This window comes from Gobius niger, assembly GCF_951799975.1.
Source record: "Gobius niger genome assembly, chromosome: 4".
In the NCBI taxonomy this organism is placed as follows: Eukaryota; Metazoa; Chordata; class Actinopteri; order Gobiiformes; family Gobiidae; genus Gobius; species Gobius niger.
Genome location: NC_136855.1, coordinates 4,866,435 through 4,892,871, shown reverse-complemented (window position 1 = coordinate 4,892,871; position 26,437 = coordinate 4,866,435). Strand labels below are relative to the sequence as shown.

At 41.5% G+C, this 26,437-nt stretch overlaps 1 protein-coding gene across 1 annotated transcript in view; it reads right to left on the bottom strand.

Annotated features, from left to right (window-relative positions):
• The window catches only part of ano1a (anoctamin 1, calcium activated chloride channel a), an 89,736-nt gene extending 77,851 nt beyond the window's left edge, over positions 1 to 11,885 (bottom strand). Inside the window, exons 1-2 of the mRNA XM_079554895.1 lie at positions 11,495 to 11,885; positions 420 to 586 (exon numbers count right to left, since the gene is read on the bottom strand). Coding sequence (XP_079411021.1) covers positions 420 to 586; positions 11,495 to 11,549 — 222 coding nt within the window. The 5' untranslated portion in view covers positions 11,550 to 11,885. The remainder of the gene's footprint in view (positions 1 to 419; positions 587 to 11,494) is intronic.
• Positions 11,886 to 26,437: the final 14,552 nt, after the last annotated feature.

The following is a 26,437-nucleotide window of genomic DNA, read 5'->3' as shown; positions in this document are numbered from 1 at the left end:
CTGTTATTGAAGCCACAGCCGCCCTGGGGCAGACTGTCCATCTACCACATGGCTATATAATGTGTTGTTCATATCCTGAGCTCTTTTTATGTCAGTGCCCTCTGCTGGACACGTGTGGAACTCTATCCTTTTTTTCATTTAATGCCCCCTAGTGGCTAGAATGAGCATTCTGGTTACTCTTTAAAAATTCATAACTCCGCACAGGAATGGGCTAGAGACTTACTTTTTTTTTTGGACATACTCTGGAATTTATGCTCTACAGGGCAGGGCCCGGATTAAATCATCTCGGGCTGCATGTTTGACACCCCTGGTGTAGAGAAAGTTCCAGTTGATGATTCTTTGGAGAGAAGTGTATTCAAATGTCTGGAGTTGACTTGCCTCGTAGCTCTGTGAACATGCAAGGTTCAAACGTGACTTACTATGGCCTCCTCGTTATTGGAGGGCTTGTGGTCCCCATCAGGGCTCTTGTCCTCTCCGGAGACAGGCCAGTAGTTGTCGGAGCGCCTCATAGTGGTGGATTCCTCCTGCGGCGGCTCACAGCCCTGCTCAGACTGCTCAGTCGACTTGGGCGAAGGACCAGCAGAGCCTGGGCATATCAGACAAAATGTAATTACAAATATACTCAATAAACGGTGCAAGACAATAGGAATAAAAGGGGCACGGACTCCGCTGAAAAAGAGATCTGGAAATCTCAGTCAAATAAGGTCAAATAAATAAAGAAGCACAAAGTTAGCTCTACAAACTGCCATAATTCAGACTCCTGAAGGATTTTGATCCTACCGCATAGTCTGTTAGATTTGCACACAGTCCAGTTGCTGCTAAATATAAAAACTGACAAACTTTGAGACAGATTTGTTGTGATTGAAAGCTGTAACTTTCAAACACTACATGACTCCAAGAAAATGGGATATAAATATAGTCTAAGAGAACATACTGGTGGTGAGTGCTCTGACCTTACAGCAGAGTTAGGTGTCTTTATTGGTGCCTGCAGCTGTGCAACACAGGCATTTCATATCAACACACGTAACCATTTACAGTAAATAAAGTACATCAGACAAAGTGCAGTCTCTTGCCCTTAGGCGTCATTCTGTTCTGCCCAGAGTCGATGCTTGTGTGTGGGTATTTGTACTGGGTCACGTGCTCCGCCTGATTAGAGACTGGGTCAAGACAGTGACTGTTTTTCAAAAATAGATGTTACATGTTCCGAGGCTTTGTGTTCGGAGTTTGCACGTCGCTGCCACTAAAACATGTACAACAGGTCCAGGACTCCCCTGAAAGAAACTTCTCTTTGGAACTTCTCTGGTTACACTTGATAACTGTGGCCTTGTCATTTTCTAATTGGACCATGTTCCACTCTCCAAAGCATGTGTGTACTACCAACATGCATGTGTGTGATGTATGAAGTAAATGTGTGTGACGGTGCTGTGAATGATTCAGTGGTCCATATTCATAACACACATGAACAGTTTCTATGTGCACATAAAAAGAGCGTGTGCTGTCTGTGGAATCTTGAAAAGGAGGCTGCATTTCACACGTGGATCCTTTGGGTGCAAACCTCGTCTGAGTGCTCTCTATGTTTTGTCAGTGATATGGATGCGACAGGAAGGGCATCTGACACATTGACCCGCCAAATCACTTTGCAGTTTCACTAAAAAGAAAACCCCGGTAAGAAAAGGAGAAAGATGATAAATACAGGCATTATTTATGAAGTTCTGAGTGGACAATATATTAAGAGAACGGTCCCATTACCTTTGAGGCCCTTTGACATGTCATTAAGCAGTAATTACCCGCCCACTGTGGAGCTCTCTCGTCTATAAAACAGCTCCACAGTCTGCATAGAGCGGATGAGAAGCCCACTCTGCTCTATGGGCTTGGCCGGGGATTATCCGGTCAGCAAGAGGAGAGGAGAGACCCAGAATATTGCATAAATCCTACTTCATAATGTGACATGAAACGTGGAACACTTATAGGTCTTCACAGTGTTGGCCGTGAGAATCATTGCCATCAAAATGAAATCATATTTGAATGATGACAAAAAAACAGCAAGAGTTTGAAGAGTCAGAAGAGTTAGAATGTCCTAAGCAAATAACACATTATCGTCTCTCCATGGGTTCCTTTTATTTTTTATTAGTAAAGGAACAATACATATTTATGAACACTGGGCTTGTAAATGAGATGGTAGCCCACACGGCTCATTTCCATCTCCAGTTCTTTGGCAGACTGATGTAACATCTGCAGCACAGACAACGATACAACAACGGAGTATATTTCAGCATCCTGAAAACACAGTGCAACAGAAAAGAAATGGTTCGACCAGTAACCTCTGGATCCAGTTTAAATAGTCTGTGTCTTATGGAGATCATGGCTACATCTTTGGCCTTGCAGCAGCCATTTTAGGGCTTTGGTGAAGGATCTTAGTGATGTGATTTGCGGAACAGGAAAAGCACAGCTTTTACAGGAGGTGGAGCTTGATCATTGAAGGTTTTATAAACCCAAACTGAAATATCGTACTTAATTGCATTTTACAAATTGAGAAGATGGTATTCCTCAAGTTTCCTGCAGTAATGATTATGGGCTTTTTATTCAACACCATTAGGGCTTTATACACTCTCCACCAATCTATAAAAGAGGGAACCCCTGTCCAACGGAGACTGGACAACAAAAGCTGAAGCTCCAACAAGGACTGGACAAGGCCCTGTCTGCAGAAGGACTCCCATCAGCCCTGGGTCTCTATAGCCTGTCCATGGGAGTGGATCTTGCCCACTGGGTTTTTGAGTTTTCCTTGTCGTAGAGTCTAAGGAGGCTCATCACAAACTGCTGCTGACACTTATTTGGACATCACCTCTGTTTGGACATTATGTTTGCCTGAACATGACATTGTTTGTTTCATTCTGTGCAGTTTTGTGAAGCAACTCCTGCTGTGATATTGGGCTAAACAAAACAATTGATTGATTGAATTAAATACCTGTAGTTTAGACCTTAACAGACATGTTCGGAAATACACACCTTTAAATACACACAGTTTTCAATAAAAATGATAATCTAATGGCAATCATTAGTTTTCCGCTAGTTTAGCCTTACAGGGCATGTGCCCACACTCCAACAAAGGCTAATGTAAAACAGCCGCTGATTCCCAGCCAAAGAAAAGTGCAAACATATTCAGCAACAATGACCCTTAAACAGCATGTTACTATGAAGCTGTGAAATTTCACTGTATGCAATGTATTGTGTTTTATGGCTTAGTAAAATATTCTGTTCTTATTGCTGTTTTTAAGGCAGTTATCCAATATACTGTACAGTTCACATAAAAACACTTGTAATTCCTACACTGTTCATCTGATTTAGACGTTAATACTCTCAAATTAAAGCTGAAATCCTGCAGTTTATATACATCTTTGATTTCATTTGAAATCGATTGTGGTGGTTTATAGAGCCAAAAACATAAGAATTGAGTCAATGTCCCAATATTTATGGACCTGACTGTAAAAGAATAAAATATGAACGTAAAATAACCTTATGACAGGATGGGCTAAGGCTATGACTAACTGACCCCCATGTGGACAGTGCAGCCTCCCACCACACTGGCACACCACAGGGACCAGATGCTCTCAACGCCAGCCCAAGCCTCTCCTGTTTGTACTTCATCACAAACACATTGCTGCACTTCTTCAACAGAAAGGACAGCGATCAGCTTTTGTTTTGAGGCCTGATCTGAGGGACTTTGGTTAAAGCTGAGGTAGGCTGGCAATAGGCAATAAAGGCTAACATTATCACCATATCTTCCTGATCTAACGCACACCTTGACTACATGGGGAAAAGTGAAGCACAAACATGAGGTGGCACCTTCCGCTCGAAGAAGAGAGACACAATCCGTTCCTCTGGATCCTGGAGGTGTCTCCTCTGGGTAAGAGTGGGGAATATGTACACCCCCACTGCATCACCCGCGTGAGCTCTTGTGTGAATCATGGCCGTGACTTTCAGTATGACCTGGAGCCAGCGCTTGTTCATACGCTCTAATCCAGTGTTCATGGGTGTTAGAGACGTAAACTATGTGGGAACATGAGCTGTCACAGCTAAGACACAACAAGCCGCGGTCAGCTGCTTACGATACAGGTACGACTGAAAATCGCACAATCGAAGGGTTATCTGATCTGTTTTACGTTTGTCATGGGGTCCTGGAGCAGCTGAAGTCCAGTGAAAGCAGTGCATATTCAGTCAAATCAGCTGCAGGACCCAGGCGGACAGAGACACAGGGTGGACAGAGCGCACAGAGGTGAGCATAGGCGCACTATCACAACAGAAAACAAACGTCTGCAAACGTTTACTGGCTAATTGGCTGTCATTTAAGATTGGCTATTTTTCATTTGCTGCTGAGGTGAACTTTCAAACAGTAGTATTTATTTGCTGTATGACAGGATGGTAAGATGGACCACACTTCCATGAGATTCATTGTGAGTTGAGTACTAATTTGGCACGTTCAAATTTGCCCCAAAGCTGGAAGTGTAACCCAGCTTTAGTCCAGGAGCAGGGACATCTATTTTTTTTTTTACGAGATATCATTTAGAAAATCATCTAGAAGTGTTGAGATAATTCACTATAGGAATCGAAATTGCACACATAATGGTTTCTACATCAGCGACCCCAGGAGGAGGTGATAAGTTTAGGCCGTCTTCACATGATCCACCTCGGCTCTGTCTGAACGTGCGTGTTTGTGTGAGACTAGGATGTGACTTGATTCACGAAATTTTATAAATGTAAATCCTTTCGGGAGCTATTGGAGAGGGACTCCAGCTGCAGCTGAATAAAGGCTTGCAGTGTGGATTATTTCCTACAGGAATAAGACTGCTCAACATACAGTACAGTGCACTGTTGTACTGGAGAAAAATGAAGCATGAAAGAAATAAAAAATGATTTGCAGAAAAACTAACCTTGGACAAAGGGATGGCAACAGTTTAGGCCGGTTTGCTCGGAACACAGTCTTCCATTTGGAAACCAACAAAGAGTATCAGACACTCTGGAGAGTGCACTGAGTAGCACCTCAAGTACTTGATAATTATTTTGATTGTTGACATCTAATTCCTGACCTGATTTATTTCGCATTCAAAAATGTATTTTTTAGTGATTTTTATTTATTTATTTTTTATTCAGTAAGACAATAAGGCTTCCCTCTCCCTTGGAGCAACGGTGTTTTTGACTTTTTGCTGTGAACTGCGTTTGCAGTTTCTGTGTTCCGCATTTTCTTTTCTTTTCAAAATGATTTTACTCAAGAAGAATAAAAAAATACTGTGTTATACTCCAAAAAGTATGATTACTGCAAAAAGTTACTCAAGTCTATGTATTTGAGTAACTTCTGGCCTCTGATGATGCTCTTGCCATGCCATATATGGAAGTATACAGCGTGTCCTTGTATTTCCATAGTCGGTATTATGTAAATGCCAGGGTAATGAGGGGAGTGGCTCTTAGACTCATGTTGGTGACTTCAGAACTCGTCGTGAATCTGACTTATCAGACCATGAAAGAGGTCCAATGCCCATGGAATAAATTAGCTAAAAATAATATGAAAAGAAGGAAAAAAGAAGACAACAGAGCTGCGGAAAGACTTTCTTAGCTGCCGGGGACAACAGGTAAATATCCATGTGAGCCAGAACCCCAGTATCTCTCACAGGAAGCCCAGGAATCTTTTTGGTTTTGAAAGCACAATCCCGAGCTCTACAGCAGCATTCAAATTTGGATTCAGATCGATTTACAATGATGAACCGAGCACGATGTCAGCAGCTCACGAGCACAATGTTCATGACTTTGGTGTCACTCTTTCAGATACCAATTTGAAACTTTTGCTGACTATAATTGAAATGCATTGCAATGCTTCTATCATCTGTGGTTTTCCTATAAAACGTTATTTGTTTGTGGATAAAAATGGGCAACATTGATGACATAATCTCAATATGGCCATGTGTTACTTTAAGGCATAATTTCGCTGATATTTTATGCACAAAGCTTTTTGTCCTTAAAAAAAAAAGTATCCTTCTGCAAATCCATTCAAAATGTTCAGAAAATGACTGAAAATGTTGATGTTTGACTATAGCGACCTAAGTAGTTCCATACATGGTTAGAAACATGCGTTTTGAGATGTTCCCTTTGAAATGACTGTGTCCCATATACACCTATATAGAAATTAGTGCTAATATTAAACTCCATGTAAATACTCAGCAGTTTATGTGTGTCCAGGTGAAAAGCTACAGTATTTTAAGAGCAAACTGACCTGATCATTGAAAGAGTTGCTAGGTCAAATGTATTTTTGATAACGTGTAATCAAAGCCATTAAGCCATTACAGTGAGTTAGGGATTAGTGATATCTGCGGCTCCTGTCTTCATGTGATTACTGCCATTGCTACTTTATTACACTTAGTGCCATGCTTATACACTGTCAGCGAAGCTCTACCAGTTAATCAAGTAAATGCACTTACTTGAGTGAATATTACAAGTGATTGTATTTTCAGCAGGCAGACAGGCAGAATGCTGATATCACACGGGAGCACATGGCGACCAGCCCGGACACGCCTGGCATGTCAGGTTTGACATCGGCGCACCTGCATACCACATGTGTCAGACTCCTCCTCGCACCAAGCACTTTCTAAATGCACTACTGCAGGCATCTGTCGACACACTGCCCACTTCACTCAGGAAGTAGACCTCAGGACATGTAGCACCACAACAGTGGACCACGATCTCTCTCTGGATTTTTATTTTTTCACTTGACAATCACCTCGGTGACTTAGCACTTTGAGCTGCCACTGTTCGAATGCTCTGGCATGCTCAAAACTCCATGATTACTCTTTAGCTTCATGATTTAGTTTGATGATTTGAGCAGAATTTTCATCATTCAGCCCGAGTTACAACAGAGGCTTTTTGATTGACTCTGACGATGGAGCTACTGCTGCACAAGAATCCAAACTACATCCAAGACATTTCCTGAAGTAATGACTTTATCTGCATCTGGACAACAACAGATGTATCACTGTGATTAGTGTTTGCAACTGTTCATTGCATCTGATTTCACAAATCTAACAGTATGAACTAATTGATCCGTCTCCACTATCCTAAAGACATAAAATGGTGTCTCAAACTAACCCATATGCCCCCTGCCTTTTAACACTGGGCACTAAAATGTCCCTCTTGAGGGACAAGATTATGAGGGACATTTTTGTCCCTTCCTGATTGGACCCAACAGGCCGGCTCACAAGAAAGCTTGTCTCACTGGTCAAAGCGACAGCCCGAGGATTATGATTGGTTGCTGGAGAGACTAAAAGTTATCCTCAGCTAATACTTCTGGAATTTATTTTGGTCTGTAGGTGTCAGTCATGAATCCTGCTCTCCCTCCCTTCACCCAGCTTTCCCCCTTATCCTCATCACTCCACATGCTGCCTTTGTGATACTTTCAAAGACAGAAGGGAAGTATCATTAATCTTGTGTACAACACACATTATCAGCAAAATAAATAAGATTTGTAGCAAAGTAAACATTTTGATACTTATATTCATTTGCTGAACTGCAACTTTCATTTAAGTCTGTGGTTTTTGGCACTAATGTTCCATTTAGAACTAAATTTACAGTGCAGAGCTTTGAATTCCCACAACCCTCGAACGCCTCATACATCTAATGTGTGCCTTTTGTCTATATATACATATATATATATATATATATTATTTAAAAAAAGACCTGACAGCTCCCTGTAGATATTGGATTATTATATGACATTATCCGCTAATGCTAAACTCTGACTGTTAGCCGCTGATGCTAAACTCTGACATTATCCGCTAATGCTAAACTCTGACCGTGTTAGCCGCTGATGCTCTGATGTTTTCCGTTAATGCTAAACTCTGACTGTGTAATCCGCTAATGCTGAACTCTGACGTTATCTGCTGATGCTAAACTCTGACGTAATCCGCTAATGCTAAACTCTGACATTATCCGCTGATGCTAAACTCTGACGTAATCCGCTGATGCTAAACTCTGACTGTGTTATCCGTTAATGCTAAACTCTGACGTAATCCGCTGATGCTAAACTCTGACTGTGTTATCCGTTAATGCTAAACTCTGACGTAATCCGCTGATGCTAAACTCTGACTGTGTTATCCGTTAATGCTAAACTCTGACATTATCCGTTAATGCTAAACTCTGACTGTGTTATCCGTTAATGCTGAACTCTGACGTTATCCGCTAATGCTAAACTCTGACGTTATCCGCTGATGCTAAACTCTGACGTTTTCCGCTAATGCTGAACTCTGACGTTATCCGCTAATGCTAAACTCTGACGTTATCCGCTGATGCTAAACTCTGACGTAATCCGCTAATGCTAAACTCTGACATTTTCCGCTGATGCTAAACTCTGACGTAATCCGCTAATGCTAAACTCTGACATTATCCGCTGATGCTAAACTCTGACATTATCCGCTGATGCTAAATTCTGACGTAATCCGCTGATGCTAAACTCTGACGTAATCCGCTGATGCTGAACTCTGACGTTATCCGCTCATGCTGAACTCTGACATTATCCTCTAATGCTAAACTCTGACGTTATCCGCTGATGCTAAACTCTGACGTTTTCCGCTAATGCTAAACTCTGACATTATCCGCTGATGCTAAACTCTGAAGTAATCCGCTGATGCTGAACTCTGACGTTATCCGCTAATGCTGAACTCTGACGTTATCCGCTGATGCTAAACTCTGACGTAATCCGCTGATGCTAAACTCTGATGTTATCCGCTAATGCTGAACTCTGATGTTTTCCGCTAATGCTAAACTCTGACGCTATCCGCTAATGCTAAACTCTGACGTTATCCGCTGATGCTAAACTCTGACTGTGTTATCCGTTGATGCTAAACTCTGACATTATCCACTGATGCTAAGCTCTGACGTGATCCGTTAATGCTAAACTCTGATGTTATCCGCTAATGCTAAACTCTGACGTGATCCGCTAATGCTAAACTCTGACTGTGTTATCCGCAAATGCTAAACTCCATGCTAAACTCTGACGTTATCCGACAGTTGTAAACATTTAAACTTACAGACTATCACTTTAAGCATTGGCAGTGAATTGTGTTTTGTGGATGCTTGCTGGGCATTTCTAAAGTGCTGCGCCTTAAACTATGTCCCGGTGAATTTTTTTTTTTAGAATGTCCTACTTCAATAAAACAGCATTTTATAAAATCATCAAACATACGGATATTAGCTAGACACATTCATTATTTTAGCTTATATTTCAAAAGACATCAAAACTACAGGGCATAATGTAAAACCTGATTAGAGCATGAGCTAGGACCAACAAAATAATAGTAATAATAACTACACTGAACCGGGGGTTGCTTGAGTTATGGTATTTTAAAGCTCTACACCTCTATATTCTGGAGAAGGTTCTTCCTTGGTTAGTCCAAAAACATCAGCCTTTTCGTGAAGAAGTGTCTGGCTGCACTAATTCATCAAACCCTGTGTCCTTTATAAACACGTCAACTAAGACTCACACAATAATCAATAGTCAGTACAGTTCCAGGGATTGGCCTCTTGCAGCTTCAGTGCGGAGCTGTGTTTGATTCTGTGTAGATTTAACTGTACGCGAATGAATCAAACTTGATCGCCAGATCAGGAAAAAACACTGGCAATGCTCCAGGAAAAGTCACTCTGGCTCAAGCATAAACTGAGTCTGGATGCGTCTCGGCTCAGCACTGTTGACTCACTTTGGACTGGGCACTATGGGGATGCGAGCTGGATTTTCATGACATTTCCATTCAATTGCGGTCTTTTTAGGCAAAATAAAGCCTTCTGAAAACAATACAATAATCATTCTCCAGGAGAACGTGTAAAAGCTGCTCACTCTGTAGTGTAGGCCCCAACATGAGGACGTGAGTTTGCTTTCTATTTTATGTTTCTCAAATTGCTATGATGATGGTGTGAAATGTTCATGAATTGAATTACCACACCAAACAAGTCTAAGAACTAGTCAAAATGAATAGTCATGGTGTACATGACAATATATTGTAAATACTGCAGCATGTAGAAGGCAGTACTCCCTTCACAGGCCTTGTCTTATTTTTCACTTGTAACAGATGGATCAAACCGGATGCTGAAGGACTGAATGTGTTGCCATCGCAGCCTATCATTTCACCATTTTACCCACATCGGTCCAATCACGCACCAAGACACGGAAGCTGTCACCTGTCACCACCATGCACTCTTCCAAAACATTCAAGATGGCGGCGCGCCGTCCGATACACTGTTTTCTTCTGCTCTTTTAAATCATTTGGAAAATATAACAAGAGACAGCGTTGGAAGCAATCCTCATTAAAAAGGACGTTTTTGAAAAGGCTTCCTGACACTTATTACTGCGACGCATCTAGCGTTGCTCTGATAGGTTGATGCCGTCTGTCAATCACACCCACAGGGAAATCGTTGAGATCATGCTGCTCCCAGACTATATGTCTTTGAAATATAGCTCATAGTTTGCCGGGTCAGGCAAATGAAACAAAAACTGTCACAAGGTCTAACATCTTCTCTCTCAGCACAGATGAACGAAGGTCACAAGACTGTCTCATAAAGAACTCCAAAAGTGGAGACAATGCACTCAGAATGATAGATAAGATGAATGTGGCAGGTTTGTGAATCGGAACACTTCCAAATAACTATCAGGGAAAACATTTGGACATATCTTTCCAACACTGTCTCTCCTGTTGCGTAGTATCGGCTCCTGCTCCGACTCACATTATCACATGACGTTCTAGAATGTCATGAACATGTGAAAGAAAAATGTACAGGAGACAGAAAAGAGCGAAAGATGTGCTGAACTAATGTCAAAATCTCATTCTCTCAAATGTTACTGAACTGCATTTTAATGAAGTCAAAATGCAAATCTTCTCATAAAGATATGCTTAACACATCTTTATCTTCTTATCTTCAATGTGCCATCATTCCAATGATTGAATCAATGATTCGGGGCCAACAGTACACAATGCTCTCTGGTTTATGTGAACATCCCTGTAAGTGACACTGAAGGAGAAAATGAAGGGTTTGTTTGGACACTGTGTTACTAACATGGCCTCAGAGGGAGGCTTTCATCTTTAATTCGCAATGTGTTTTTCGCCCAACTGCCCAGAGCCGCGTGTGTCCACCCAGGATGCGCGCGGAGATGCCACGCTCAGAGACTCTCCATTTAAAATGTATGGAGTTCTGCAAAGTTTTCACTCCGTCTCCTCTAAACGAACCAACAGGGACAGTAGAAAGTATGGCGTGAAGGGTTGTTTCCGAAACACGCGCTTACTGTGGACACGCTCACGGAGGTCATCTTTCAATCCTACGCTGCTGTTTTGATACTATCCGCGCGTGCTGTAAGCAGAAAAAGAACCACGGGCTTCAGAGCAGATGAAATGGCTGTAAAGCGGTAGCCTACATTTGCGCGCAAGGGAGCGTGGTGAGTGTTTATGGCCCATGTGTGCGCTCTTACCGCGCCTCTGCTCACCGCTCCTGCCCGGCTGCTCTCCTTCCTCCTGCCGCTCCATTTGTCTCAGATACACGCTCCTCTGCCGAATGCTCTCAGCACTGCCAGCCCAGCAGGTGCGCACTGTGAGCGGGTACCAGCTCAGCCGCCTGCGCGTTGCGTGGAAACGCCGCACACCAGACTAACACTTGTTCATGGCTTTGGAGGTGTTAGCTGGCCGTCAAACAGACACGTTGTCCAAATGTGCACCAGCCTCTGAGGAGAGAGAACCGAGCAGCTCATCTGCCAAAGGGCACCGGGCTTTGACACGTCCTCCACCAGAGCGCACACACGCTCACGCATTGCGCTGCATAATGCGTAAGGAAGCCCTGTTTTCATGCCAAAACAGCCAGGATGATGCTGCATTCAGTCCCCACCGGAAAATAGGACACGAGAGTCTTGGAGAAAAGGGGATTGGTATGAAGCTACCGATTTATATTTACATGGATAGAGAATGGATGGCGCTGGCACTCACAGTGGGTGAAATAACCGAATAAACAGGTTCCATACAGTTCACATAGAGCTGCTGGATATGATTTACACGTCGGCCCAGTGCAGACCTGGCATTGCCCGGGGCCCTCTCCCTCAGCCGCGGGTCAGAGCGCACTCAAGAATGAATACAACTCCACTTCTCCAGTTGGGTGTTCCGTACGAACTATCTCATTATTAGACTAAGATGATGATGATGATGATGATGATGGTGATTATTATTATTATTATTATTATTATTATTGTTATTATTATTATTATTAATAATAATAATAATAATAATAATAATAATAATAATAATAATAATAATAATAATAATAATAATAATAATAATAATATTTACAGGGCAACATACTCCTTTTTGAAGTCAAATGGTGTTGTCACTAATCTGAATAAAGAACATTTCGTGATGCGCGCACAGGCTCTGCAGTCAGCTCAAAGCCTACAAAGAAACCTCCGCGGTACAGATGAGATGTCCATGTAAAGATGTCTTCCGGCTCCAGCGCATGATCATCTCATTTTGAGGCTGTCCTGCGCGTGTTTCCTACGAGACGTGAACGCAGCGTGTTTTCCAACGCGAGGATCACTGGCTGCGCCGCCCACGCGCTCGGGGCTCTTCCAGGCGCGCGCGCGCGTGTGCGCGGGTTCTCTTCACAGAGAGAAGTGGAATATTCAAAGAGGACATACCTTTCAAAGAATCGGTGTTTAGCCACAAAATAGATAAATAAATACTAAACAAACCGGAATTACGATGGATTAGCATGCTCCGGGCGCACTCCCTTTGATTGTCATTCCTAATGAGATAGACTCGTCTGTATAGCTCTATCTAGTTTCATCTGCGTACGGTGAAACCGGGAACTTTCAGTTAAGGACAGCCAGGAAAGTTGAGGCAGCCCAAACAAGCACGGAGCGCGGTTTTGAATCAAGCCACAAAAGATAACCGCAGGTGAATGACAACCTCTTCCAAACTATGCATCGGTAAAACAGACAAACCCTGTTTGGTAGCACCTGCTCCGGGGCAAACGTGCCACTCATGTGCTCATTTAGCCGTGCGTCAGTGGAGACGCGTCTTCCTGCTCCGATTAGCCGCTCCTCATGCTCCAAACGACAAAAAGAACGCGTTCGACTACAGACGCAAGTGGCACAGTGAAGTCTGTTCAACACACAGCCAAATGTTAGGAATAGGCTTACCCGGTCCTGTGGCGACGTGTCCGGGAGTAGGGCTGAATGAGCTCAGGTGTGGTGCCCGGGCAGGTAGTTATGCTGTCGGAGAGGGGTGGAGGAGGAAGTGTCCCTGCCGCTGCGCTCTCCCCCTCCCGGGACACTCGAGTCAGGGCACCCCCGGTCACAGGACGAGAGGGCGTCTGTCCTGCTGGATGATGCGCTGCTGCTGCTGCGGCTGCCTGGAGTTTGGAGATGTGTCCTGTCGGTGATGCTCGCAGATGGAAGATGAGTCCACTGAGCAGGCGGAGGTGTCTGAAGGTGGGGCGGCGCAGGCATTCCCCCCGTGCGTGTTTGGACATGCACGGAGCAGGCTTTACGCTCCAAACACCCAAAGAGGCGGGCAAATCTCACTCACATTTACTCAAGTACATTTGGAAGTAACTCTACTTTTAAGAATACAGTACTTTCGACTCCAACATGAGCCATTGTCGTATCATCTGTAAATTATACAGACTACTCAACTATAACTGTGAAATAGGTACATTTTGTGAGTGTTTCCTTCATTTGTTCACTTATTTTTTTTAAATATCTGTTCATTATGATTTTCACATATACTTTACACATGTACTGTTCCTCATTACTCACATTTTTCTAAGTACTTTTTACTATTATACTGGGGGAGACATGCTAGAATGAAGACACTTAATTCTTATTTTGAGTAAGTTTAGACAGTCTTGAAATAAGATCGACAATGGATAAAGGATGAACTTGTTTACACTAAGAGAAATGTTCTTGAACGCTTCAAAATGAGCCCAAAAAGATAGATAAGAAAAATCTGTCAAGTTCCACTGGTAATAAAACAGCAATAACACATTCTGATTCTCAAGCACTTTTAGTCACTTTTGTCTAAGATAAGATTTACTTTTTTTCCAGTGTAATTTAATTATTTGGGTCACTGTTACTACTTGAGTACAATTATTTTAGAGCAACATCCCAGCTTAGATCAAGAAGGACCCACCTCACAACAAGTAGTTCCGAGCTCACAACAGGAAGGTCCCAGGTTTGTCCCTGGTCTGTGTAGCGGTTGTTTCCCCCGTGCACAAGTTTCCCCTTTCATTATCCCAGACTTAAAGAGGGGAATTGTGTTTTTGTTTGGTAATAATGTCAAAGGCATTCAGACCGGACACGTCATGGGCATCTGGTTTATGTGCAAAGGCTGTGGTGGACACACTTGTAGGAGCGTCCAGGGACTCTGTGGCGCTTGTGGCCCCGAAAGTGACTCTTGTGGTGAAACTGCTGATGTCACAAGTTGCTGGAGCTGTGTTTATAAAAGTCTGTACACCTTTATCAGACTCATTCTGACCATTTCAGCCCAAAATGAGGTTTATTTAGGTTTGGGTGATAGCGGAGCAGAGAGTGGAATGGGTCTGTTGTGTTCTTGAGCAAGACACCTCACCCAGTGTCAGACACTGGTTTGTGAATGGGTGAGTTGTTCTCCATGTACAATACTTTTGTAAACAACATCAACCTGTCCAGGGACCGCGGACCGTCTTTTGTGAATTGTCCCTGATCAAATATAACTAATTCAATTTCGAACCAAGCACTTAAAGGAATAGGCCACCGTTTTTACATACTGAGATATGTTCTTACCTTAGCTTTGACGAGTTCTTTAGGACCTGTCTGGTCTTCACCCGTGCCTTCAGTCACGTAAACACAGCGCAGACGGCGTTAGCATTTAGCCTCTCCCCCTCTCCTCTATAGCTCCAAAACAGGTCAAGATAGAAGCTACCAAGCTCTTCCACGTTTTCCCTATTTAAATATGGTTACGTGAAGTGTTACACTACAAAGTATAATTACACAAAATTAAACAATGTGGATTTTCTAAGCGGATAAAAGGGGGGACTATATTGTAAGGTGTAATAATACCAGGAGTAATTTGGCATCCGCACAGTAAAGTGAAGATTACTGCGCGGATTTCGAACTACTTCACGTAACCATATTTAAATAGGGAAAACGTGGAAGAGCTTGGTAGCTTCTATCTTGACCTATTTTGGAGCTATAGAGGAGAGGAGGAGAGGCTAAATGCTAACGCCGTCTGCGCTGTGTTTACGTGATTGAAGGCACGGGTGAAGACCAGACAGGTCCTAAAGAACTCGTCAAAGCTAAGGTAAGAACATGGCCTATTCCTTTAATGCCTAATTTATCATTTCACTCATTAAGAACCTCGAGGGCCAACAAAAAAGGGCCCCTTGTTAGAGTTTACATATAAGTTAGACACGTGGGAAGTCCCCAACAACATGAACATGATATAATGTTGTTCTCCCCTTCTGACAAACACCAACAACAACAGCTTTAACATACAGAGACCAGAGCAGCAAATTGATACCTTTATTAAGCCTCCCTTACACGCTGATTTTTCCTCCCACTTTTGGGTCTTCACCAGCTGCAGACACGCTTTAGTCAGCAGACAGTTTCACCATCAGTGGGTTACATTACTCACATACAGCTGCACCCTTGGGTCTTTAGTCTCCTGGGGCGACAGTGGCACAGTTGGTAGAGCGGATGATCAGAAGGTCGGGGATTCAAATCCCAGCTCCCGAAGATGCACTTTGTTGTTGTGTGTCCTTGGGCCAGACACTTCACCCACCTTGCCTCCAGTGTCTGCGTAAAGTGGTGTTTGAATGAGAGAGTGAATGGGTGAGTGGTTCCTGTAAAGGGCCTAATGAAGGTAAAGAGGCGTGCCTATAAGTTGAGTTTGTTTACCATTTATCTAAAACACATTCTTAGGAAAAATGTTTAGAAGACTTGAATAATAGCCAGTTAGTTGTTAATTATGTTAACATAACAGAGCGCTCAAGTACCACGCATGAAATATTTCACCTTTCAAGTGCAAACAAGCCAAAATCAAGTTCAAGCTGATGATGGCGTGAGCGGGACAGAAATGGTTCCGAGCTGGGACAATTTCTGTCCTTTAAGAGTTCCATTAATGGACAGGGAAATCATCTAATATCACCTTTTTTATTATTATTATTATTGACCTTTATTTAACCAGGAAAATCCCACTGAGATTAAGAATCTCTTTTTCAGGGGAGTCCTGGCCCAAAGGGGAATCATGTTTTTAGTGGTAGGGGAAACCGGAGTACCCGGAGGAAACCTATGCTGGCACAGGGAGAACATGCAAACTCCACACAGAAAGGCCCCGTCCAGGTGGGAATCGAAGCCGGGACCTTCTTGCTGTGAGGCGTGAGCGCTAACCGCTGCGCCACCGTCCCGCCCTTTGCATTACATCCTCCCACTCCCCTTTATTTACTTTCCCTAAGAGTTTAGCAAAAGCAGAAATGGGGCAGGCTAAGGTGAATAAAAGTGTTCATCCATGAATCCAAAGGTCAGCACCTGAAGCCCAGGTTCTGGTGCACTGACACCCACCAGGCTTCTGTGTGAATGGTTGGTGTTAGTGTTGTTCGGAAGGCCAAGTGGCTACATCACTTGGCTGTGTGCTAATGACACAGCACATTATTAACCACAGTGCTGATGGGTTTTGGGAAAATATGCAACATGGGCACTTTGTTCATGTACCAAAGTCAAGAGAGACTGACCAAACCACTCCCACTACAGACACAACTCTCAGGCTTTAGCCCACACTATATATTATTCAGTTAAAGCTTGTGTCTTCATAAATCTGTTGTTCTCACACTCTAGGGATGCCATCCATCCATCCATCCATCCATCCATCCATCCATAGCAATGTACTGTATTGCGCTTTACAAGCCTGTATTACCAAGTTTCTCAAAGCACTACACCGTCGTCATTATTCATTCACTCCATACTGGTGGGAAGCTAGTATTGTAGCAACAGCGTCCTGGGGTAAACTGGATGACATCCATCCATCCATCCATCCATCCATCCATCTTTTTCCGCTTGTTCGATGCCGGGTCACACTTCACCAGCCCCTTATGGCTCCTCCTGCAGGTGGTGGGTCCACAGAAGGACGGCCTCACGATTCTAACGATTCCTGTTGGTCTCTCATAAGGGGATTCTGAACCGCTCTTTGTCTGACCTGTCACTTAGGACCTGTTTGCCATGGGTGACCCAACCAAGGGGCACAAAGCCCCGACAGCAGAGGTCCAGGATCATTCCCAAACCCCTCCACCACGTTAAGGTGGCGGTTCCAGGAGGGGTCTGGGGACGCCATCTCCTTTTAACGTAGCACCATTATTCAGAAGGAACTTACACTCAATACTATGTCAACACTACAAATACTAGGGTTAGCGCACGTGCTTCACAGCTAGAAGGTCCCGGTTCCATCCCAGTTGTTTGTTGATGGAGGCCAGAGAGTCAGCAACAGATTTTTGAAGTAATGTTGGCAGCGACTCGCCCTCGGCCCTCCCTCTTTCTGAACAGTGTGAAGAGCCGAGTGTGAGGCCGCGGTTAAAGCAGTGATGCCGGTAACGTAAGTGCATGCTCCCCACTCCCAGTTTATTGTGTTACAACAATCTATCACTGTTTATCTTTACCTGGTTATGCAAGTTAAAAATGTGCTTCTAAAGCGACAGTGTTGAAGCACAAATGTTATTAGTTTATTGACCATCAAAGTTAGGCTAGAGTTTAAGCACCTCACTAAACAAGGAACAAATGAAACGTGAGAACTACTCCTTTTCACATGAGCAGCACAGTAGTAATGTGTTTCATGCCCAAGTGAGTCTCTGTGGTTTAGCCTGAAGCTACTGTGCTACCTTTTTTTAATTTCTCTTTTATTATAGCAGCCACAAATACACATTTATTTACTGTAAGAAAAAAAAGAAAACTCCACTGAATTGCCCTTCAATGATAAATCCGTAAATGTAAAAAATTGGAATTTCTTTTGAATAAATGTTTGTACTGTGATAAACTGTCTTCTTTGCCCATGATACAGAATACAGCGTTTACATAAGCCTGAGTGTAGATTATTAAAAAAAAAAATCTGAACATTTCCATTTGCAGTTTGTAACGGGAATACTTTAACGCTATACTTACTGAACTCATTGTGTTTGTAGTTTTACTCACACTTTTGTGAGCTCTAAAAATGTTAAAATGCACCAAAGCAAAGACAATATAAAAGGACCAGTTGAAAACATTATGCATGATTTAAAATTCACCAGAATGCACAAAATCTCACCTGTTTCCTTAAAAAATCTTCCCTGATTGTTTTTTCGCAATCCCAAATCCAAAACTGTATTCACTCTCCAGTCTTAAATTCTGTTATTACAGGAGGAGCAAGTAAGAGAAACAGTGAACCTGCATCTATGTAGTGAATATCAGCTTGCCTGGCTCGGCCTCACTGTCCATTCCACACAGAGAAGTTAGTCTGGTAACGGAGCACTTGGAGCAATTTGAATGGGTGGGTCTAACGGGCACAGATTGCCAGTGAAATAAACCAATCATCAATTAGCGGACGTGACGACAGCTGCAGTCCAATTCACAAAATATGAAGTGAATATAAACTGACCAGAGACTCCTTCATCCATGATCAGTTGTCACTGTTGATTGAACTACAACACAGCGGTGCAGTGAGTGACGGACCCTCAATTCTCTGTGACGGTCGTGATTGGTTTGGCCTCAGTCACGTGTTTACCGTGTATGTCCAGACACAAACATTGTAGGCAATATTGACCTAAAACAGCTTGAATTGATTCAGACTTGTCCTTAAGCAAACGTCACCAAAACAACTTCACTTTTCATCGACACTATGCAGCGCGATAGTGGGTGTTCTTTAGACGCTGATCTCCTAACAGCACGTTTTCTTTCTATCTGCACCAATATTGTGGACTGCATCGCTCCACAAAAAAGGATGCGCCCCAGAATTAAACCAGAGCCTTGGCTCAATGATGTCACACATGCAGCTAGGCAAGAGTGTAGAAAAGCGGAGCGCAAGTGGAAGAAAGATAAGCTTGAAGTGTCTTATCAAATCTTGACTAACTCATGGAAAGACTACCAGAGAACTCTTAAGGCTGAGAAGTCAAAATACCTCTCGAGTATAGTGTCCCAGAATTTGGACAAGCCCAGGGTGCTTTTTAAAACTATAGGGTCTGTGCTGAACCCTCCCCAATCCACAATAATGGAATCTTCCTGTGCAGCTTGTGAGAATTTTGTGACCTTTTTTAGTGACAAAGTGGCTACTATCAGAGCTAACATTTCTGCCCCTCTCCACAACCCAGTAATGGACAGTAACTGTTTTGCAGCTTTTCAGCAGTTTGAACCTGTGTCCTTGGCGTTTCTTACTAATGTTGTAAGTAAGCTCAAACCATCATCAAGCCCAACAGACCCTGTTCCCCCACGCCTCTATAAAGAGGTCTGGACAGCCATTGGTCCCTGTGTCCAGGAAATAGTTAATTGTAGCTTAGCATCAGGGATTGTGCCAAGTTTTTTCAAACAAGCTGTGGTTGAGCCCTTACTTAAAAAACCTAGTTTGGACTCTTCTGTCTTGTCCAATTATCGTCCAATCTCGAAGCTTCCATTTCTGTCAAAGATTTTAGAAAAAAGTGGTTTTGCTCAGCTGCAAGCTTTTTTAGATGCACATAATATTTTTGATGCCTTCCAGTCAGGCTATAAAGCTCTGCATAGCACGGAATCTGCACTTTTAAAGGTTTTTAATGACCTGTTTTTAGTGACTGATTCTGGTGCCATTTTAGTGCTTTTAGACCTGACTGCTGCTTTTGACACAGTTGACCATACAATTCTTTTAAATCGTTTGGAACACTGTGTGGGTGTCAGGGGGACGGCCCTGGAGTGGTTTAAGTCTTACCTGTCGGGGAGATCTTTCTCAGTCAGGCTGGGGGACTCCACCTCGTCTTTTGTTCACCTCAATTGTGGAGTTCCCCAGGGTTCAATTCTTGCACCTGTACTGTTTGCACTTTATATTCTCCCCCTCAGCCAAATCTTTAAAAAACATGGCATCTCCTACCACTTTTACACGGATGACTGCCAAATCTATATGCCACTCAGAAAAAATGCCAACAGCCCCCTGACACCCCTACTTCAGTGCTTAAGTGACGTCAAGGCTTGGTTGGCTCACAACTTTTTAAATCTGAATGAGGGAAAAACTGAAATTGTGGTGTTTGGCCCCTGGGACCCCCAAAATGACATGGGTCCCCTACAACAATATGTCCGTCCCTCAGCCACCAGCCTTGGCGTCATTGTTGACTGTGATTTTAAACTAAATAAACAGATCGGCGCCGTTGTTAAATCGAGTTTTTATCACCTTCGTCTTTTAGCCAAGTGAAACCGTTTTTAAGTTTGAAAAACTTTGAACAAGTCTTGCACGCTTTTATCTCCACTCGCCTGGACTACTGCAATGCGCTCTATACAGGAATCAGCCAAAATGCTCTTTACCGCTTGCAGTTAGTCCAGAATTCTGCGGCACGGCTTTTAACAGGAACCAAAAAATATGAACATATTTCACCAATTCTTGCTTCTTTGCACTGGCTTTTAGAATTGATTTTAAGGTTTTATTGTTTGTTTTTAAAGCTTTGAATGGACTGGCCCCTCAGTACCTCACAGACCTCATTCAAATTTACTCCCCAGCGCGCGCTCTGAGGTCTGAGGGCCAGCTCCAGCTTGTAGTTCCTAAGACGAACCGTAAAACCAGAGGGGACAGAGTTCTCCGTTGTCGGCCCTAAGCTGTGGAACGCTCTGCCCCTTCACGTCCGTACGGCCCCCACCCTGGAGTGTTTTAAATCGCGTCTTAAAACCCACTTTTATTCTCGGGCTTTTAACGCCGCGTGAGTTGTGTGGTCCTCTGTGTCTTTTATTTTCTTTTATTGTTTTAATTTTCTTTTATTGTTTTAACAAATTTTATTAAATTTCTTTTATTCTTGCATCTTATTTATGTTTTAAACTATTTTATCGTTTTAGCTGAATGTATAGTTTGGTTTCACTTGATTTTATTATATTTATTTATTTTTTATTCCTATTTTGCCGATTTTATGTGCAGCACTTTGGAAACACTTGTTTATAAAATGTGCTATATAAATAAAGTGGATTGGATTGGAAAACACAGTGTCACTAAAATGCCTCTGCAACAATCCAACAAAAAACTAAAGCACATTCTGTCGCCAGGAAAGTGAAACATACGAAGGTGAATAAAGCAGCATGGTGTTTCTGAGAGATGTAACGTTGGTCATTTAGTGGATTTATACATGTATACACAAGGGGGGACATACACAAGAAGAATGAATGTTTATTCGGTTACAAAAATATAAAACAAAAAGTACAGTATGTACTGCAAATTCGTCACAGACAAGGCGGGTAACCGAAAAGGTGTAGGCTGAAGCCGTGGCTTATTTTTCCTACCCTGTTTACAAAACAACAAAACAACATCTACCCATCAAAGACGTTACAAAAAAAACAAATGTATACAATATATTATATATATATACATTCACACATATACAGTACACATTTTTTTTCTTTACTAAAATAATAATATGGTAAATTGTAAATACAAATGCTTGTTTGTTTCTCTATTCCAATTTATGCACAACAGTAATGCATGAGCTTAACTTAACCACATTTTCTTAGGCATTTTTTGTATATTTCTCAAAAATTAAGGTTTTAAACTGTTTTTTGAAATAATGAATGGAATTGCTCCTTTTAAGATCATTGTTGAGATTGTTCCACAAGTCGACCCCTTTGACCGAAATAGTATTCATTTTAAAGTTTGTTTGGACCATTTGTTTTTTAAACATGTTTTCTCCTCTCAGGTTGTATTTCTGGTCCCTGTTTGCAAACAGACAAAGTATATTTTCTGGCAGTATTTTCCTATGGACTTTGTACATAAAGACAGCGGTGTTCAGGCTGACTAGATCACAGAATTTAATTGCTTTAAATTTGCAGAATATTTCGTTTGTTGGTTCATTATACGGAGAATGATTGACTATCCTTATGGCTTTTTTTTGTAAAATAAAAATAGGTTTTGTGTTTGTAGCGTAGGCATGCCCCCATATTTCAACACAATAGGTAATGTATGGAACAATAAGAGAGCAATACAGAATATACAGAGAGGGTGTATTTAGAAAATATTTGGCTTTATGTAATATAGCTGTTGTTTTGGACAGTTTTGATTGAACATGAGCGATGTGTGGTTTCCAGGATAATTTATGATCTAATAATATACCAAGAAACTTGTTTTCATTCACCCTTTCTAGTACCACATCATCAATCTTTAGGCTCATGCTAGTTTTAATTTGTCGATTACTGAATATAATATATTTGGTTTTACTTAGATTAAAAGATAGTTTATTTTGATCAAACCATTGCTTGATTCTAGATAGTTCTCTGGTCACATCAGTAATTAGTTGGTGAAGATTGTCCCCAGATACATACAGTGTTGTGTCATCTGCGAATAAAACACATTTTAACAAATCGGATACCTTACAGATGTCATTAATGTATAAAATAAACAACTTTGGACCAATCAGGGAACCCTGGGGCACCCCACAGGTTACTTTACGCATTTCTGATTGGTGGTCATTAAAATGTACATACTGGTATCTATTGTCAAGATAACTTTCTAACCATGAGTGAGCACTTCCTCTAAAACCAAACTGCTCTAGTTTGTTCATTAACAGTTTATGATCTATGGTATCGAAGGCTTTCTTGAGGTCGACAAAAACACCCAGAGTAAAATGCTTTTTGTCTAATGCAGATGCTATATAATCAACTAATTTAATAACTGCCATTGAAGTTGATCGTCCGCTCCTAAATCCGTATTGATCATCACTTAATATCACACTTTTTTCTATGAAACTATCAAGCCTCTTCAGAAAGAGTTTTTCCAGTATTTTAGAAAATTGGGATAATAGAGAAATTGGTCTATAATTTGAATGTAGGTGACTGTCACCACTCTTATAAATGGGGATGATTTTTGCAATTTTCATCTGATCTGGGAAGACACCCGATTTAAAGGACAAATTAAAGATATAAGTTAGAGGTTCTAATATTAAGTGGATTATATTTTTTACTAGTTTCATGTCGATATCCGTCCAATCGGTTGACCTTTTATTTTTAAAGTCATTCACAATTCCCAGTATTTCATTTTTGGTGATGTCAGACACATACATAGAAGAGGTGTTCCTACTGATACGTTCACAACTCTTTATGTTTTTACTTTTTGAATCAGCAATACCTTTTGCCAGATTGGGGCCAACGTTAACAAAGTAGTCATTGAATTCGTTCGCCACCTCCTTAGGATTTGTAATAAGGACTTCATTGTCGTTTTTGAAGTAACTTGGACACTCTCGTTTGTTATTTGTTTTTTTTATAATTTTGTTTAGTATTTTCCAAGTTCCTTGCATATTTTGCTTTTGTTGTTCTAAGAGAGTGTAAAAATATTGCTTTTTACTATTTCTGATAATACTTACCAATTTATTTTTATATTTTTTGTATTTTTCTTCCGACTCAATAGTCCTGTTTTTTACAAACTTTGCATATAATGTATTTTTCTTTTTGCATGCTTTTTCAATGCCTTTTGTTATCCATGGTTTTTTTGCTGATTTGTTTTCTTGGTTATGGATCTTCTTCATTGGACAGTTGATATTATACAGCTCTGTAAATCTGTACAGGAAAGTATCATATGCCATATTTGCGTCAGTAGTTGCGTAAACATCACACCAGTTTTGGTTACTGAGCTCCTTTTTGAATTCTTCAATATTTTTTGGCGTGCAGCTTCTTATGAATTTAGTAATGGTCTGAGATTGATTTTCTCGTGTAAAAAAATTTGGAAATATTGCAAACACTGGCAAATGATCACTAACATCCCTAATGAATAAGCCCCCAACGACTTTTTCCTCGAATCTGTTGGTAAAAATATGGTCTATTAGTGTTGCTGTTTCTGTTGTAATTCTGCTTGGCTTGTCAATGACTGGACATAAATTATTGCTGTACATTATGTTTATAAACTCAGAAGTACCTTTGAGGACATGTTGATTAAGTATATCAATGTTGAAGTCTCCACACACAATTTGTACTTTATCAGTGGTCATGTTGTTCAGCAAATCTGCAATTTTTTCATTAAATGTTGGCAAACTTGTACCTGGTGGTCTGTACACACAGCTAATGATTATGTTTCTGAAATGTTCTAGTTCAATTTCCACTGTTACACAGTCCAGAACATTGTCTATGCTGTATGAAACATTTTTTACAATTTTGCTTCTTAATGATTGATCTATATACAAAGCAACTCCTCCGCCCTTTTTGTTGTTCCTATTGATAGTATACAACTCATATCCCTCAAGGCCCACGTCACCCACTTTGCCATCATCAAGCCAAGTCTCTGATATGGCTATTATAGTGAATTTTTTAAAGGACTTCAGAAATTCTTTGATAGCAGAGTAATTTTTGCAAAGACTTCTGCTATTGAAGTGTATGACGGACAGAGCACCCAACATTTCCACACTCTTGTTGAATTCTTGTTCTGTGTAATAATTACAGTTTATGTCAAGATTGTTATAATAATGCATGTCCGGGTCAATTTCATTGTCAAAATCATACTTCTTAAGTTCATCCCGGTCAGACAAATCATTTCGGATTGTATTCCCCAATTTCTTCACATGTTCGTCCATAACACTACAAGGGCCTTTATCCTTTATGTAAGGAGTAACAGTGTTCACTTCAGATCCTTGTGCCGCCATATACACATCTTTTGTTGCAATTTCCTATGATATGGCACACAATTGTCTGACTCTCTCCAATTTTGCCCAAGCATTTCCGCTTTGGTTTCCACATACCTGTTGAAGTGGATCATCACTTGTAGCTGTCCAATTCTTGCAGTTTTCTTATTATGATTGTCTTGTTTTGATCTTCTCCATTTGGTCGGATGTACACCTTCCCATTCCTTGTCCATGTTGCTTGTATTTTGTCTTGCTTCCTGAGTATACGGCTCCATTTTGCTATTTCAGCATTTTTCTTTGTTAAATGCTCGTTTATGTATACTCCGGTACCTTTTAGTTTTCTAGTCTGTCGCAGTAGCTCAATCTTGTGCTTTTGCGAAACAAACTGTACAACTATGGATGGCTTCTGTTTGCGATCCTTGTTTGGGATTGCATGGCAGCCAGAGATATTGCTCTTATTCAGGTTGATTTGTTTACTGCTTAAATACAGCAAAACCTGTTGTTCCAATGTCTGTAATTCTTCTGGGGGAGAATCCTCACCTTCATTTGCTCCGGCTGCTGCTCTTGCGTAGCTCCGGTGCTTGGTCTCTAATCCAGTAATGATGACATCTTTACTCAGGCTTTGTTGTTCCAGTGTGTCAATCCTTTGTTCAAGTTCTTCAATCTTTTTGTCTCTCAAATTTACTGTTTCTCTCAGGCTACGTATCTCTTCCATGAGGGCCAGGATGTTTTGTTGTGAAGTGGCAACTTTGCTGATCTCATCTGCCATAAACTTTAGGGATGCCTTTATTTCATCCATCTCGGCTTTTCTTGTTTCCATTGATTTTGTGCACTGATGTGTTCTCAAGGATCCGAATATCTAGGTAGATTTGTAATGCTGCAGTGATCACAGTTACAATGTGCTTAGTAGGCCTGGAGGCCTGTGGGCCTTTGCTTCACTTACAGTTTAGGTCCCAATATCCAACTGTTTTTTTCAAAAATAATCCACAATACTGATCACCATATGTTGCTTCATTAACTCTGATGCATTATGTCCAGTGGATTATGTCACGTCCTGGTGATTTAAGGTGGATTTAGGTTGGATTGTGGAGAGCCTCAGAGCAGTGACCTGCAGCAGCAGCCATCTTGATTGAGAGACTGACCCAATGTAGGTGTATGTATGTAGGTGTGAGGGTAAATGCATGTAGGACACAATATATGTATGTACATAATGTTATTATTATCAGCATAATATTAATCTTAAAAAAGTAGTAGAAATGTATTGTCCCCATGGGGAAACTAATTTGCAGTGAGTGGAAATACAAGACAATACATATAAGACAACAATGACCACAGCAGACAGATCCAAACATACAAAGAACAAACCACGGCCCGTTAACCTCAGTTTAAACTATGTTAAAGTTATTACCTACATTCCTTAAAACCTTCTCTGACAGACCAGCTGTACAGAATAGAAAAATCACTGTTGGTTGCTTAATATTGTTGGTTTGTTTCATTGTAAAATGGCTTGTGGCACAATTGACTGCCTGGTCCTGTTTTTAGACAGGGCGGGGCACCTGTACCTTCAACCTTCAGTCTGCTTTATCTTTTATTTAAGGGAGTTCTTTTGTGC